This window comes from Schistocerca cancellata, chromosome 5 (assembly GCF_023864275.1).
Source record: "Schistocerca cancellata isolate TAMUIC-IGC-003103 chromosome 5, iqSchCanc2.1, whole genome shotgun sequence".
In the NCBI taxonomy this organism is placed as follows: Eukaryota; Metazoa; Arthropoda; class Insecta; order Orthoptera; family Acrididae; genus Schistocerca; species Schistocerca cancellata.
Window position 1 is genome coordinate 738,749,762 of NC_064630.1, and position 18,652 is coordinate 738,768,413.

Consider the following 18,652-nt stretch of genomic DNA (forward strand, 5'->3'; position numbering starts at 1 on the left):
TATTCGACGGCAGAAGTTAGTTGTGGCGGCACCTACCAACATTTTTCAGAACTTCCGCTTACTTTGCACTCGATTCTAAGCTGCAGGCGGTTTTTTGGATTACAAAAACTGGAAAAAAAGTGCGGCTTGGATTCGAGTAAATACGGTACCTTAGGTGTAGGGCCACTCAACAATGCACTCCTCCAGTACGTCAGATACTGTTGGACTGGTTAACCACTAATACACAAGAATGTATGGTGAATATGGAAACTGCATATAGTAATAACAGAGAATTGTAAGATGTAATTAACTATTGATGCCTTGGGTAGTGATGAAATTAGCATTCTTGATTGCAGTACGGGACGCCACAGGGCGGCAAAATGGGAATATTCATATAAATAGTTGCTTAATGTTTAAGGGGTAACTCAGGTGAGAATGGTGATTTTATGTAGTAGCATATGGACCGATGGAGCCATGGGATGAGGTGCCCCACATACGGAGACTTGTTTCTGATGTACGAGGAGAAAGTATAAATAACCTATGTTATAATTCTGTGGTGAAGTCTTCTGTTGCAGACTGGCAACAGGTGTAGCCCTGGGTTCCAGGTCTTCCTAAAGAGGGGACCATCGCTAAATTTTTGGACGTTACTCAATTGAAGCAGCACCAGGGCAGATGAGTGCGACACAAGCAGGCTGGCACAGAGATGTTGGATATGTAATTTCGTAAGTGAGCTTGTTTGAACACAGCACGGTGGTGACATATGTGTCGCTGGCACATCTTACTTGGGGCCGCAAAGTGTTAACTCAAGCATGCACTGCTGAGTGAGGTAAAGGGTCAGCAACATGGGATGTCTTCCTTAATTGGCCATCACACCGTTGTGGCTTTCCAGTGTCATCGACATCGTCCTAGGACCACATGCCTACAGAGGGTATATACAGGGGCACCAAAGTACTCCGACATTGTATACCAAGTTTTCCTTGCTATCCCCCTAAAGCCAACCAATTTGCTCCACTTGCCTAAGTTGGAAAAAGTGTGTAACATTCGAACACTGACCTTGTACTGTAGGATAGCTGTAGTAAAATGGCCCTTCTGTTAGGTACACAAATGACTGCTAACCCAAGGGCTATCCAAAGCACATAACCCTACCTTTCTCTCACCTTTAGAAACCAAGGTGAAAGGTGAGCTCCACAAAAGCCAGTGTTTGCACGTAGCATTGTGGAACATACTAGGCAGCACATGCTGTCACATATGAACCAATTTTGATGTTGCCAATTGCAAAATACATGGACCTGTCTCTGTGCCAGAGTGAGTGGGATGTGAAATGCATGGTGGATGGCAAACAGAGCCTTTTGTGAGCTTATTCTCAGCCTCCAATACACAGTTTGTTGGGAAACAGCAACTCCTGAGCCAGCTAGCTGCAACCTCTGCAGCCAACTGCCTTGCAGGTGCACTCCAATTTCATCGGGCAGTTACCATCAGATATCAGTCCTACTAGGGGGTGGTTATTATCGTTCAAACTTAATCTGGTCTACGACAAACATCTGTGTCTTGAAACCATCGCCAAAGCCTCAAAACAACACTTAGTGGCACATCCAAGGATACTGAGACTTCAGTCTGTGTCTGGCCTGCTTCCAGGCAGCGAAGTATTCTATCCTGCAAAACAGGGTCCAAATGACATCTTTGTTGCATTATGTTGTCAATTTCACCAGGAGACTACACTCTGCTCAATATGAACAAACATGAGTGGTTCTTAGGCACTGTTTGTATTTATGTTTTGGTTACGCCACTGTTCATAGCACAGAGTGCTCCTTTCCTATACAGAGTGAATGAGTAGGGTTTGTTGGTAAATATTTATGGGAATGTCCGGTGATTTCTCATCTTCTCTCTTTCACCAAGAGCCAATTACAATGTCAATATTCTACCTATGCTCACTAACGTGTACAGCATTGAATGTTGTGGTTGCCAGATAACCTAGGACACTATTGTAACATTTACTGTATGAGCTTTTGATACTGTATGTTTTTAGGATGGAGTCTTGGGAGTGAACTGAAGTCACCATTTATTCCATGTGTGTCATTTGGTTCGAAGTTTTGTATCACCTCACTTAACTACATATTTCAAGCACCTTGAAGGTGTCTTTTGTACGTAACAATTGGAACATTGGTGTGACAGTAGGAGCAGATGTAGTTTAATGTCATATATAATTTATACTTACATTGAATCATATTATTTTTTCATCCTTTTCTTTTCTTATATGTAAGCTTTATGTAAACTGAATTGGTTACAAACACCGATAAAGATAAATTAATGAGTTGTTTTGTGGCAACGATAATGTTTTAATACATCTGTATGAAACAAAATAAGAAATACACTCTTCAATTTATTAATTCCTGCATCTTCCCCATTTTGTTTCTATTAGTGGTAGTGTGCAGACTATGCTTGGATCCGTCATACCAGCATTGTTAAAAAAAAAATGTGTATCTCAACCGTACATTAAAAGTGTTATAAAAAGTTATTAGAAAGGCAAAAGTTATTCGCACATCTTGGACATCCATCTTTGTCTGTTCATCATTTCGCCCACCGCCAAGATCCTGCATCAGGAGGTTTAAAGCAGACAAGGAACTTGTGCGAGCAGTGGAGGAGCAATCCTGCATCATCATTGTCATAATCAAGACTATACAGAATGGAATTAATGTGAAGCAGTACGCAATGCAAATTATTATTATTATTATTGACCATGAATGTATTGATAATGAAGGTCTGTTGATACTGGTATCAGTTAAAGTCACCCACGATTAAGTAGAGATTCATAAATTACCTACCAATTTCTTTAAACTATTCTTTCCAATCAATTTTTCCAATTATTCAAGCAATTATCATTAATCAATTTCCATCTCCCCACATATATATCACTATTCACACTCCATGCTAGAGAGCAAAACTAATAAAGTGACTTTCAAGTACAATGTCTCCCCATACGGGATGGATGCACGAAAACAGTTGTAGACACATGGTTAATGACATATGGAAGTTTGGGTCTGACCATAGTCACGCTCTGATAGCCAAATGGTAAGGCGACCACTTGCGATAAGCAGGAAATCTGGGTTCGAGTCCCAATCTGTCACTAATTTTCATTGACATCATTCCATTATACAGCTGACTGTTATCCATATTCATAACTGCAAATATATTTTATTTATTTCATAATGGCTGTAGGCGCCGCAGGCCTGTTCCTCTGGCCATGCAGGCTTGCCTGAAGGCACAATGCATCATAATTCAGAATAATACAGACACTGCAATATTGTAATATTACAATGATTCCTGTAGTAAATTCAATACTCTGGTTTGATGTCCTCCTAACAATTAAGTAATCCAACTGTACAAATATAAAATCTATCACAGTTTCTTCCTTTCTATGTTTGTAATACTTTCTGATATAACTCTGGCTCCCTTACTTAAGGATGTGAATTCCAAAATAGCTGTAAATTAAAAGTAAAACAAATTTAAAACTGAATTAATAATTGTTTATGGCATCAAGCCCATATAAAGTACACCCTTTTATAGTATACTTCACCCTCCCATACCTTGGTAAGCCCCCTTTCATGGCAGCCCACATTTCCAAGGGAGCATCTGATAACATCCGTGAACTCAATGTCACCACTGCTGCAAAAGATGGAAGGGTTGTGAAGATTACCACCTGTCTGAAGGGGTTAGGGAAAATTTTATTGGTAACTGTGAACTGGAAAATTTTTCTTTCTTGCATTCTAGAGGCTATTGTCTGTTCACGGGCCTGTTCCTCAACTCACACTCCGGAAATGGCCTATGTTGCTGGCTGAAGCATAGTTAACACAGTTGGCGACTACTGGTGAGGCGCATCAGTAGGCTTCACCTACAGCAAGCCATCAATAGGAAACCTGTAAGTGCTCACTACATTTCATGTCACTTTGCAACTTTATGCCTAAATATTTAACTGATGTAACTGTGTCAAGCAACACACTACTAATGCAGTATTTCAACATTAAATGATTGTATTTCCCACTCACCTGTATTAAATTCTATTTTTCCATATTTAGGGCAAGATGCCATTCAAAACACCAAACAGAAAATCTGTCCAAGTGATCCTGTATTCTACAGTCTCTCAATGATCACACTTTCCACATACAACAGCATCACTGTTAAGAGCCACAGACTGCTGCTCAGTCTATCACCAGATCATTCACTTTTATAGAGAACACTGGAAGTCCTATCACACTTCCCTGGGACATTTCTGATTGATACCTATTAGTAACTAAAAAGATAATGCAAAAATCAAAGAAAAAAATTTGGTGGTGTAATGAACATTAGTACATGAGAAAATTCATGGACAAACTGTGCTTACTGTGTGGGATGTTGCAATATGGTGTGCAATATGTCACTAATTACATTCTCCAGTCACATATGTATTTATATATGCAACAATCCAGAAAGCGAATACAACCGGAGACAAATAATGACTGGAAGACAGCTTGTTTCAGAGCCAGCACTTAAGCTTAATAATAAAGTTTATTGCAACAAATGCTCTAGTAAATTCTATAATGCCTAATCCCATGTCAGTGGCTTCAGCTGATATGTCATTTTCAACAGTTCATAGACACATCTTGGCCAAAGGCTATGTCAGAACTGTCAGAACACATTTGGGGTCAAAATTTACAACAAACTCCTACCAGAGGACTTCTCAGGCACTTGCATCTCGTCACAGCCTTGATTCCCTGCTTCTTATGAGGCAATCTTTGGCCAAGAAGTATCTAAGGGCTATTAAAATTGACTTATTAGGTAAAACTGGTTTACTCCTTAAAGAATATAAGTAGTGCAGAAATACCCCTATTAGTTGGAGACGACTTGAACAAACCGAGTATAAACTGGGATGTCTGTGGATTCACTGTAGGTCGTATAGACAGAAAAACTTGTGAAGGAGTTCTCAATGTGTTTTCTGAAAACTGTCTTCAGCAATTAATTTGACAACCAACAGGCAATTGAAATATTTTAGACCTTGTGGCTATAAGCAGACCTGACCAAGAGCCAATGAGTAGTTGCTAATATCCTATTTTGACAATGAACGGACATCATTTAGTTCCAATATAATGGATGTAGAGGAACCATTTAAACTGACTGTAAATTGCACTCTGAAGAAGTGCCTGCCAAGCAAGTGGGTGAAGGACAGAAGACGCACCAAGGTTTAACTACAAAATTCGGAAAAAAAACACTGACGTAACAGTGTTTTTGCACACTCTGGTCAAAAAAGAATGTGGAGATGTCGACAGGCAAAAATTAGTCAAAATTTGTGCATCTAGAAAAAGATCAAAGCCGGAATCATACAAAAATTTACATCATACCTTAGTGAAGGACCTTGCTGAAAATCCAAGAAACTTCTGGTCCTACATAAAATCACTAAGTGGGTCGAAGGCTTCTAGTCAGCCTCTCATTGTCCAGGCTGGTGTGGCAATAGAAGACAGGAAAACACAGGCTGAAGTTAAATTTCAAATTTAGAAAAATCATTCACGCACAAGGATCTTACAGATTTACCACATGCAGACTCCTGTACAATAGAAAGAGGCATCCCTGACACTAAGAAGCAACTGAAAGAGTTGAAAACATAAGTCACCAAGTCTGGACAGAATCTCAATTTGGTTTTACAGAGAATACTCTATGGCACCGGCCCTTTACTCAGGTTGCATTTATCATAAATCTCTCATCCAACACAAAATCCTAAGCAACTGGAAAAAAAGCTTAGGTGATTCGTGTATATAAGAAAGGGAAATGGAGGGACCTGCAAAATTACAGATCCATTTCCTTAATGTTGGTATGCTGCATAATTCTTAAGTTCTTGAGTATACTCTAAATTCAAATATAATAAATTTCCTTGAGACACAACAGCTGCTGTCCATAATTCAGCATGGATATAGAAAGCATAACTCAGTTTGGCCTTTTCTAGCACGATATTCTGCGAACCATGGATGAATGGCAACAGGCACATTCCCCATTCCTACATTTCTGGAAAAAATTGACACAGTGTCCCAAAGCAGACTGTTAACGAAGGTCCAAGCATACAGACTAGGTTCCAAGATATGTGATTGGCTTAAAGACCTCTTAAGTAATAGAACAAAGTACACTGTCCATGACAGCAAGTGATCATCAGAGACAAGGGTACCGTCAGGAGTGTGACAGGATAGTGTGACAGGATAGTGTGACAGCGCCACCCTCGTTCTCTATATGCATAAATGGTGAGAAGCAATATGCGACTGTTTGCTGATGATGCTGTAGTATATGGGTAAGTACTGCCACTGAGTAACTGTAGAAAGATTACAGGATGACTTAGAAAGAATTTCTGTTTGGGGAGATGAATGACAGCTTGCTCTAAATGTAAAAAAGAAATGTAAATTAATGCAAACATGTAGGGGAAACATTTCTGTTATGCTAAAATACAGTATGCACGGTGTGCTGCTTGAAACAGCTGTGACGATTACATACCTAAGTGTAACATGGCAAAGTGATATGAAGTGGAATGAGCAGGGGAGCAGTAGGGAATGTGAATGGTCAACTCCGATTTATTGGGAGAGTTTTAGGAAAGTGTACAACATCTACCCAGAAGCATACAGAATACTTGCATGATTCATCCTTGAGTACTGCTCAAGTGCTTGAGATCTCCACCAGGTCAGATTAAAGGAAGAAATCAAAGCAATTCATAGGTGTGCTGCTAAATTAGTTGATGGTAGGTTTGATCAACATGCAAGTTTTACAGAGAGAATTCATGAACTCAAATGGAATCCCTGAAGGGAAGACAACACTCTTTTCACCAAAAACTATTGAGCAAATTTAGAGAACAGGAATTTGCAGCTGACTGCAGAACAAGTCTACTGCTGCCAACGTATGTAAGGACTGTGAATATAAGAGAAATTTGAGCTCTTACAGAAGCATGCAGCTAATTGCTTTTCCTCCACTACATCTGTGAGTGGAATAAGAAAGGAAATGACTAGTGGTGGTACACGGCACTCTCCGCCATATGCAATACGATGGCTTGTGGAGTATGTATGCAGACATAAATGCAAACATTTTACTGTAATAAGTTTTGTGTTGCTTCCTTACAGTTACAGTGTTTAGTTTGAAGCGTGGTAGTAGTGTGGTCCTCGTATGATCATCAAAATGTAAGAATCATCACAAGATGTAGGTGAGATTCCATGTTTTAATCAGTCAGCTAAAAAGAAAAAAAAATGACAAAATGATTAATGTTTGTAGGAACCTTAGGGCAATTAAGCGTGATTTAGGCAGTGACTGCAAATGTCCATTGTTTGTGGGTTTCAAACAAATCAACCTCATGAAAGAGGACAGCTTATCAATTTGTTAGGTGACTGGAATGGCAAATCTTCCTACTTAATCAGCTTACTTTTGGTGATATTAATTACTCACAGAAAGGCCCGGGCATGACAATTCCAGTGCTAGAGATTGCTCTTCATGATACGCTGCAAGAATCTAATGAAATGATACCATGAATGAAAATCCTGTTTGCCAAAAGGTATCCTTCACTTTGCATGGAATTATCGCTTTGCTGTTTCAACATTCATCAAATGTCCAAAAGTGATGCAATATTTTATACTTACATGGAAGATTGAGGAGATAAAGAAGCGAATGACATTATAATTATCTGCACTGTTATGTCAGTGAAAACCTTGATCCAAAAGAAATGCAGTGTTCATACACCGTCAATATCTCATTCATACAATTAAGAGATTAGATAGTGTCAAAATAGTATTTCCAATAGGAGGGCACTCTAACATGGAATGTGATAAAAACTTTGGTTTCATAAAAAAGAAAGTTATTGCAGAGTTCAACAAAATCCTTTCTAAATAGCAAGCGGGAATCCATGGCTTTACAAAGTCACTCCTGTTAAATGAGAAATTAGGCGAGATTGAACAACCTTCTTAAAACCATGTTAGGAACCTAAGTGTTCTCTGCTGAGAGAAGCTCTGAATGTGGAGCAGGATAAGTTGCTCAAATACAGGTTTACTTACAATGAAACCTGAACACCAGTACATTTGTAGCATTCTGGTGGTCTACAAGTAGATGTCAAGCCTGAATGTCAACTGCAAGAACCTGATGATTTCTTATGGCACCATCGAGCAAATAATGGTATTCTGTAATACGAAACTTTTTCAAAGGTGAAACTTGATTGATTTTTTTTTTTAATTACTAAGTCTGGGGATATATTTTCAGAGTTCCTGCCAATACCTTATGAAAAATATGCAGACTTTCAAGAACTTAAGCAGTTTTGTGTTTAAGGGGCAAGAAATTTCTATTGCGGTCTACCATTTGATGAACCAAAATCCAAGACCCACAAACAGAAACTTTCAATGCTAAAACCGCAAAGAAGGGACAAAAGTTTACCAAAAATGATGGACTTCCAACATTCTTTTTGTGGTAAGATGTATGTCTTTTGTCTGTATGTTCGTTTTAATCATACACTCCTGGAAATTGAAATAAGAACACCGTGAATTCATTGTCCCAGGAAGGGGAAACTTTATTGACACATTCCTGGGGTCAGATACATCACATGATCACACTGACAGAACCACAGGCACATAGACACAGGCAACAGAGCATGCACAATGTCGGCACTAGTACAGTGTATATCCACCTTTCGCAGCAATGCAGGCTGCTATTCTCCCATGGAGACGATCCTAGGGATGCTGGATGTAGTCCTGTGGAACGGCTTGCCATGCCATTTCTACCTGGCGCCTCAGTTGGACCAGCGTTCGTGCTGGACGTGCAGACCGCGTGAGACAACGCTTCATCCAGTCCCAAACATGCTCAATGGGGGACAGATCCGGAGATCTTGCTGGCCAGGGTAGTTGACTTACACCTTCTAGAGCATGTTGGGTGGCACGGGATACATGCGGACGTGCATTGTCCTGTTGGAACAGCAAGTTCCCTTGCCGGTCTAGGAATGGTAGAACGATGGGTTCGATGACGGTTTGGATGTACCGTGCACTATTCAGTGTCCCCTCGACGATCACCAGTGGTGTACGGCCAGTGTAGGAGATCGCTCCCCACACCTTGATGCCGGGTGTTGGCCCTGTGTGCCTCGGTCGTATGCAGTCCTAATTGTAGCGCTCCCCTGCACGGCGCCAAACACGCATACGACCATCATTGGCACCAAGGCAGAAGCAACTCTCATCGCTGAAGACGACACGTCTCCATTCGTCCCTCCATTCACGCCTGTCGCGACACCACTGGAGGCGGGCTGCACGATGTTGGGGCGTGAGCGGAAGACGGCCTAACGGTGTGCGGGACCGTAGCCCAGCTTCATGGAGACGGTTGTGAATGGTCCTCGCCGATACCCCAGGAACAACAGCGTCCCTAATTTGCTGGGAAGTGGCAGTGCGGTCCCCTACGGCACTGCGTAGGATCCTACGGTCTTGGCGTGCATCCGTGCGTCGCTGCGGTCCGGTCCCAGGTCGACGGACACGTGCACCTTCCGCCGACCACTGGCGACAACATCGATGTACTGTGGAGACCTCACGCCCCACGTGTTGAGCAATTCGGCGGTACGTCCACCCGGCCTCCCGCATGCCCACTATACACCCTCGCTCAAAGTCCGTCAACTGCACATACGGTTCACGTCCACGCTGTCGCGGCATGCTACCAGTGTTAAAGACTGCGATGGAGCTCCGTATGCCACGGCAAACTGGCTGACACTGACGGCGGCGGTGCACAAATGCTGCGCAGCTAGCGCCATTCGACGGCCAACACCGCGGTTCCTGGTGTGTCCGCTGTGCCGTGCGTGTGATCATTGCTTGTACAGCCCTCTCGCAGTGTCCGGAGCAAGTATGGTGGGTCTGACACACCGGTGTCAATGTGTTCTTTTTTCCATTTCCAGGAGTGTATAATTTCAACTGTCATTGTTTTCTAATGTACACCCCCTACAACCATTAAATCTGACATCATAATTATATTGGTTATACTCGATTGGAGGGTTTTGTGTACCTTTTTCTAATCTTGAAAGTTTAAATCTGATCTCCCGAGAAATGTACAAAATGTGACTTCCCCATTTTTCCCATTGGCTCTTCATGAATTTTATGAGTGTGTAAATTCATTTTCACTGCATTATGATGACAAATCCTACATTATTGTGAAATGATCCCTAGATGAATGAATAAATAAATGAAATTAATTAATGCCTCATCAGTAACAAGCTTATTGGAGACCAAGCACAAGCTCAAACTGAGGAAGGAAATTAGCTGTGCTCTTTCAAAGAAACCATATCACCTTTAACCTTAAAATAACTTGAGGAAATCACAGCAAAATTAATCTGGACAGATCGAATGGGATTTGAATCTCTGTCCTCCCAAATACGGGTTGAGGTTTTTCTTTATCACAATGCGCCTGACATTGTTACATGCAACAGAAGACAAGTGCTGAGTGCTGTGGAACTGAATTACTTCAGCTATCAACCAATAACCTCTGTAAAAAGAAGTCAACTGAATTCATACTCTTGGGCTATGATTTTGATACTACCTACACCTTGTTTGGCCAATGCTGTCACCTTTTGCTATGGGCTAATAAAGGGTGAACTGAAATGTGCACCATCAGTTTGCTCACCATCTCTGTAACAATGGTATAAGGCATGCGATACTCACATTTAACTCTTTAGTTATGATTAGAATCACTGCACAGTGATCTTTCTATTAAACACCCTGTTCGTTTGTGATCTCAGGTTACTCTCATATTTCTTGTAATTGTTTATACTGAGGCATCGTGCTTAATTTGACCTGAAATTGTTACTTTATTCCTTAAAATGATTTGTGTTGGAAAGTGAGCTATAACATGTAGAATTCATCCTCAGAATCAATCATGTGATATACTGTCATGTATGATCTAGAATCAAGTACTAAGTTTCAACTGCTTAGTCATCAACAAGAACTAAAACTTCACACTGAAAGCATGTTTTCTGCACACACACAAAACTACAGACTGAAATGAATTGCTTGCCTATGCTCCCAAAAAGAATTTTCTGGCATAGTACAATGTTCTACGCATCATTAAACCACACACATGTTAAACAATAAATAACTGCGAGAGGTTGGAATTGAACTGACATTCAGAGATTAGAACTGCTACAACGTAGCAGATGAAGCATAGCAAATGGCAATATTACTTGTTCTTCTTTCGCAACTACACACTGCCTGTGTACATGGCTGCTAAAAGAGGCCACTTTCAGTTAAAATACTTTTAACTGTTATAGTAAAAACAGTAAAAACTTATAGTAACACATACAGAATTATAAAATGTTACAACATTTGATAAGTTTTCTAAAGAGAAAATCTGTTGTTTTCCTGAAGAGGTGCTGGGTCTTGTTTCAGTACACTACTTTGTCACTCAGATTACACACTTGAATGTTGATTTACTTTTGGTACAATATCACCAATGTAATCAAATGATTTGTATTTCAGTAAGTATTACAGGTAATTTTAATATCCTTCTACTTTGATAGGTAATGTTGACTTGACACAAAAGGTATAAGGGACCTTTTGAGCCTTCTCATTACTATAAGCATAAACCACTGTTTTATATAAGTACAACTAAATTCAGAATCTCTCTTTTATATTCAGTGTGCTAATGACTGACTAACTTGCGATTGTTTGCATGGGTATTTTTATGAAAAGTAATGGTTACAGTTAGGCGGGAATAAGTGCTTGTCAGTCTAAATGTCATACTGGTTTGCATTACCATATAAATTGTCATTATAAATGGTAATGTACAGGATCTAAATTATTAATCAATATACAGTATATTACTAATAGTGTAAGATTACTCAATTAAGTGCTGTTTTTGGGTAGTAAATACAAATTTTGAGCAATGAGTATTGGTTCTCTTACGACTAATAGGATCTTATACTATTGGCATTAGTTGCCAGTTATTATCACTCTGTTGTGAATCACGTGCTTTATAGAGAAGACTTTAAAAGAAATCATTGTGGATATGTTTCAACAAATGCTTTAAAAACCTACATGTTTTTTAAATGTATATGTACCTGTAGACGGAGAAAGGAGAGGTAGAAAATTATATGAAATTGTGACAGATCTGAATGAATATCTTGCTTAAATCTTAACAAAGCACAAGGATAAAAAATTGCAAAGAATAAAATTCAAGGCCTTTTTTCAGATTTATATGTGGTGGTGGTGGTGGTGGTGACCGAAGTTTTATTCGACAAAACATGCTCTTTATTACTTAAAATGATTTGTGTTGGAAAGTGAGCTATAACATGCAGGATTCATCCTCAGAATCAATCATGTGATATACTGTCATGTATGATCTGGAATCAAGTACTAAGTTTCAACTGCTTAGTCATCAACAAGAACTAAAACTTCACACTGAAAGCATGTTTTCTGCACACACACAAAACTACAGACTGAACTGAATTGCTTGCCTATGCTCCTATTAATACCCACAAAGAATTTTCTGGCATCGTGCAATGTTCTACGTATCATTAAACCACACAAATGTTAAACAATAAATAACTGCGAGAGGTTGGAATTGAACTGACAGCCAGAGATTAGAACCACTACACTGTAGCAGATGAAGCACAGCAAATGGCAATATTACTTGTTCTTGTTTCCCAACTACTATTTCATTTCAGTAACAGTAGTATTACAACTGACAATACTTGAGAAAGGAATGAGTCACAACTCTGATGAATAAACCATTCTATTACTTGCATGAAGTAAGCTAAGGATATCACAAGAATTCTGAAACACTGTACCACAATTGGAATTGCATGTAGGTCACCCAAAGTATGACACCCGTTACACTTCACTGCTGAAGCATCTCATTCTGTTACACATCGTAAATGTTCACATTTCCCTCACCGTTCATTCAGTTTTCTCTCACTGCCCCCCCCCCCCCCCCCACACACACACACACTGACCATCCCAGCCACCACCTCACCCAATGCCCACCACCATAAACAATGCCCTTACCTTGGATGAGTTGTAGTAGGAAGGTAAGGGCTGTTGCTTAAGTTCGAATGGATGATGATATGGACGTTCCAAGTCAGTGTCATTCTCCGAGTCCGTGTCCGTATTACTCGAATGCAGGTTCTGTCGAGCCTCTTTTTCTGATAATTTCTTACAAAAATCTGTTGAAAAACATTAACCATTTTAGTAAAAAAATTGTTTTATTTGGTGCATACATATGAACTGGAAGATAACTGAGAGTTCTGTAAAATGACAAAATGTGACACTTTATGGTACTTCTCAGCATCTGCAGATAATCATTTTTATCTAGTCTTTATCTTGTGATCATTAATCTCTTAAACATCCTAATTGTCAAAGTGATCAGTACGGACAAAAAATTAAAGTTCAAAGTATCTGCTTTCATGTTTACAATGTGTTTATTTCATACGGCAGGCAAACAACAGGCAATGCAAAAGTGTGAATTGTCAGCAAACTACTGTGTAGTATTAGATCAAATGCAATTTCTTCCCAGATACTGATGTAGGCCTCACAAGGGGATGAAAGGAAAATGTCTAATTGTTAGAAATGTAATTAGTTGTCTAGAATGACAGGAGCGTAAGTAATACAGAAGAACCACAAAAAGCCTGTGCAGGTAGAAGAGTCCACAAAATAGATGATACAACGATCATAAGTCATACTTAAAAATTCACATGTCACAGTAACTGCACATCAAAAGACCAACTGTTCCGCAAATTTCACCCGAACAAGAAGCTTCTTTATCACTTTATGGGTCACAGTTTTTCATATTATCTGGTATCCTAAACAATCTGATGTCTAGCAAAGAAACATAATGTGTGTCCTGTTTCTCAGATATGACGACAAAGAAGCAACAAAAATAGAAGAGAAATTACAATATTTTAATAATTTCCAAACAAACTGCTGCGTGGAAGCAAAACAGGTGTAGTACTTCACCACTGAAACCAATAACTGCTCCTCAATTTCTATAATCAAGACCACAAAACTTAAAACCCACAAAGAAAATAAATTTATGATAACATTATAGTAGTGACTATTACCATGTACATATAAGCTTCTGTAAAGTTTGGAAGGTAGGAGACGTGGTACTGGCAGAAGTAAAGCTGTGAGTACCGGGCGTGAGTCGTGCTTCGGTAGCTCAGTTGGTAGAGCACTTGCCCGCGAAAGGCAAAGGTCCCGAGTTCGAGTCTCGGTCGGGCACACAGTTTTAATCTGCCAGGAAGTTTCATATCAGCGCACACTCCGCTGCAGAGTGAAAATCTCATTCTGGAAACATTCCCAGGCTGTGGCTAAGCCATGTCTCCGCAATATCCTTTCTTTCAGGAGTGCTAGTTCTGCAAGGTTCGCAGGAGAGCTTCTGTAAAGTTTGGAAGGTAGGAGACGAGGTACTGGCAGAAGTAAAGCTGTGAGTACCGGGCGTGAGTCGTTCTTCGGTAGCTCAGTTGGTAGAGCACTTGCCCGCGAAAGGCAAAGGTCCCGAGTTCGAGTCTCGGTCGGGCACACAGTTTTAATCTGCCAGGAAGTTTCATATCAGCGCACACTCCGCTGCAGAGTGAAAATCTCATTCGAGAAATGGGGTAACTTGACACAGTTTTGACTGTTGTTTGTCCTACATCTTGAAATAAGCATTAGTTTTTCACAAGCTAACTGAGCCAAATAATAAATAAAATTTTAAATTAAAGATCCATGTAAAAGTACGAAGAATTATCCTAAGCTTCCAGAATTGTGTGTGTGCGCGAGTGTATACCCGTCCTTTTTTTCCCCCCTAAGGTAAGTCTTTCCGCTCCCGGGACTGGAATGACTCCTTACCCTCTCCCTTAAAACCCACATCCTTTCGTCTTTCCCTCTCCTTCCCTCTTTCCTGATGAGGCAACAGTTTGTTGCGAAAGCTTGAATTTTGTGTGTATGTTTGTGTTCGTTTGTGTGTCTGTCGACCTGCCAGCACTTTCATTTGGTAAGTCACATCATCTTTGTTTTTAAATATATTTTTCCTACGCGGAATGTTTCCTTCTATTATAACCATATCATTAATTTGAACCCAACAATTACGTTTGTTATTGTCGCCTTTGCATTTCGAAATCTTTCCTGTCGTCTTATTTCTCTTTTTTCTCTTTATTTTCTCTTTCTGTTTTTACCAGTAGTTTCACTTTGTATTCACCTTCCCCTTTTACCGTAATCTACTATACAATTTTATCCCGCCTATATATGCTCAATAATACGTAACCCACTTCCAAACCATAACCAAAAAAATTTTATTTTCCGCTTTCAACACTACCGCTGCTATAAAATCCACCTTTTCTAGTTCAATAACAGCTGCTTTCACGTATTAAACAACCATTTCAGCTAGTTCTAATAACTTTAACTTTATTTCCACTTCCGTTTTTCGCACATCACTGATAAATTTTAGCCGCTCCCCACAGGTTTTAACGTTATTATTTCTACAATTGTTAGCCCCATTTTCGTAATCTTTCACCACAACACCACTCCTTTTAATACGTTTTTTCGAAATTTTCCCGAATTTCTCCGTCCTTTAACGTGATTTAGCGGCAACACAACCACCTAACCTTGGGATATGTGTGTGTGTGCGAGTGTATACCCCTCCTTTTTTCCCCCTAAGGTAAGTCTTTCCGCTCCCGGGACTGGAATGACTCCTTACCCTCTCCCTTAAAACCCACATCCTTTCGTCTTTCCCTCTCCTTCCCTCTTTCCTGACGAGGCAACAGTTTGTTGCGAAAGCTTAAATTTTGTGTGTATGTTTGTGTGTCTGTCGACCTGCCAGCACTTTCATTTGGTAAGTAACATCATCTTTGTATATATATATATATATATATATATATATATATATATATATATATATATATATATATATAATAGAGGGAAACATTCCACGTGGAAGTTTTGTGTGTATGTTTGTGTTTATTTGTGTGTCTATCGACCTGCCAGCGCTTTTTATATATATATATATATATATATATATATATATATATATATATATATATATATATATATATATATATACACACACACACACACACACCCAAAAACAAAGATGATGTGACCCACCAAACGAAAGCGCCGGCAGGTCGACAGACACACAAACGAACACAAACATACACACAAAATTCAAGCTTTCGCAACAAACTGTTGCCTCATCAGCAAAGAGGGAAGGAGAGGGAAAGACGAAAGGATGTGGGTTTTAAGGGAGAGAAGCAAATAACCAGAGCCACTTCCTCATCCTCTCAAACCCAGAACCTCCCACAGAAGAACCACAAAAGTGCCCCACTTGTGACAGGATACTTTCCGGGACTGGATCAGATTCTGAATGTGGCTCTCCAGCTGGGATACGACTTCCTCAAATCCTGCCCTGAAATGAGATCCATCCTTCATGAAATCCTTCCCACTCCACCAAGAGTGTCTTTCCGCCGTCCACCTAACCTTCGTAACCTCTTAGTTCATCCCTATGAAATCCCCAAACCACCTTCCCTACCCTCTGGCTCCTACCCTTGTAACCGCCCCCGGTGTAAAACCTGTCCCATGCACCCTCCCACCACCACCTACTCCAGTCCCGTAACCCGAAAGGGTACACGATCAAAGGCAGAGCCATGTGTGAAAGCACCCACGTGATTTACCAACTGACCTGCCTACACTGTGAAGCTTTCTATGTGGGAATGACCAGCAACAAACTGTCCATTCGCATGAATGGACACAGGCAGACAGTGTTTGTTGGTAATGAGGATCACCCTGTGGCTAAACATGCCTTGCTGTACGGCCAGCACATCTTGGCACAGTGTTACACCGTCCGGGTTATCTGGATACTTCCCAGTAACACCAACCTGTCAGAACTTCGGAGATGGGAACTTGCCCTTCAGCATATCCTCTCTTCTCGTTATCCACCAGGCCTCAATCTCCGCTAATTTCTAATTTCAATTTGATGCCGCTCATACCTCACCTGTCTTTCAACAACATCTTTGCCTCTGTACTTCCGCCTCGACTGACATCTCTGCCCAAACTCTTTGCCTTTACAAATGTCTGTTTGTGTCTGTGTATGTGCAGATGAATGTGAGTGTGTGTGCGAGTGTATACCTGTCCTTTTTCCCCCCTAAGGTAAGTCTTTCCACTCCCGGGATTAGAATGACTCCTTACCCTCTCCCTTAAAACCCACATCCTTTCATCTTTCCCTCTCCTTCCCTCTTTCCTGACGAAGCAACCGAGGGTTGCGAACATGGAATCTTTGTTTTTAATATACTTTTCCCATGTGGAATGTTTCTTTATATATAGAGAAGAAAGACGATGAGACTTACCAAACAAAAGCGCTGGCAGGTCGGTAGACACACAAACATACACACAAAATTCAAGCTTTTGCAACCAACGGTTGCCTCATCAGGAAAGAGGGAAGGAGAGGGAAAGACGAAAGGATTTGGGTTTTAAGGGAGAGGGTAAGGAGTCATTCCAATCCCGGGAGCAGAAAGACTTACCTTATGGGGAAAAAAGGACAGGTAAACACACACACACACACACACACACACACACACACACACACACACACACACACACACATCCATCCGCATATACACAGACACAAGCAGACATTTGTAAAGACCTGATGTAACTTACCAAACGAATGCATTGGTATGTTGATAGACACACTAACAAACACACACACAAAATTCTAGCTTTCACAACCCACGGGTGCTTCATCAGGAAAGAGGGAAGGAGAGGGAAAGACGAAAGGATATGGGTTGGAAAGAGAGGGAAAGACGAAAGGATATGGGTTTTAAGGGAGAGGGTAAGGAGCCATTCCAATCCTGGGAGCGGAAAGACTTACCTTAGGGGGAAAAAAGGACAGGTATACACACACACACACACACACACACACACACACACACACACACACACACATCCGCACATATACAGACACAAGCAGATATATGCATTTTCCCTCGGGAAATGTAGCTGGTAAACCATTATCCTGAAGTAGTATCTAAGGTAGTGACGTAATGGGTTTATTGCTTGTCTCAGACTAACGAGCAGGGCATACTCTGAGAATCTGACCAATCATGAGATGACTATCATAGCGGCACTGGGGGAGCCCTCTTGATGCAAAAGGACGTTGTGGGTAAGCCTGGTGCGGCTGGTACACAACTGGCACAGTACGATGGCATCTTTCCAAAAGAGAAGCCTGGAGAGAAGCATGACGCACCATGATGGTCCCATAGATTTCTCTCCACTTCATGAGGATAATGGTAGCATACATTTAATATCTCAGATTTTCAAAATTTGATGCCTCAGTTGCAATTGTAAATCTGTGCCGGGTACTCAGAGTTCAAGTTTGTGTCCTGTGGTTGCTTCTTTAGCTAATTTGTCAGTGAGTTCATTTCCCTGAATACCCACGTGGCCTGATGTACAGATGAATGTTACTGTTGTCTGGAGCTGTGGAGATCAATTAATAGGTCTTGGATTTTAGTGATCAAGATGGTTTTGGGGTAGCACAGAGATATACTTTGTAAGCAGCTCCTTAAGTCGCTACAAACCGGGAGGTCCTTCGTGGAGAGAGTTTTAATGTACTGCAGAACCCTGGCGATCAACTCTGCAATCTACACACTGCAGGCACTCGGCTGAGAATACTTCTTGTTCCCCTTGCTTGTACAAAT

At 40.6% G+C, this 18,652-nt stretch overlaps 1 protein-coding gene across 1 annotated transcript in view; it reads right to left on the bottom strand.

Annotated features, from left to right (window-relative positions):
* LOC126188053 (serine/arginine repetitive matrix protein 2-like) overlaps positions 1–18,652 on the bottom strand; it is a 354,700-nt gene that overhangs the window by 242,847 nt on the left and 93,201 nt on the right. The window contains exon 4 of the mRNA XM_049929488.1: positions 12,990–13,147. Coding sequence (XP_049785445.1) covers positions 12,990–13,147 — 158 coding nt within the window. The remainder of the gene's footprint in view (positions 1–12,989; positions 13,148–18,652) is intronic.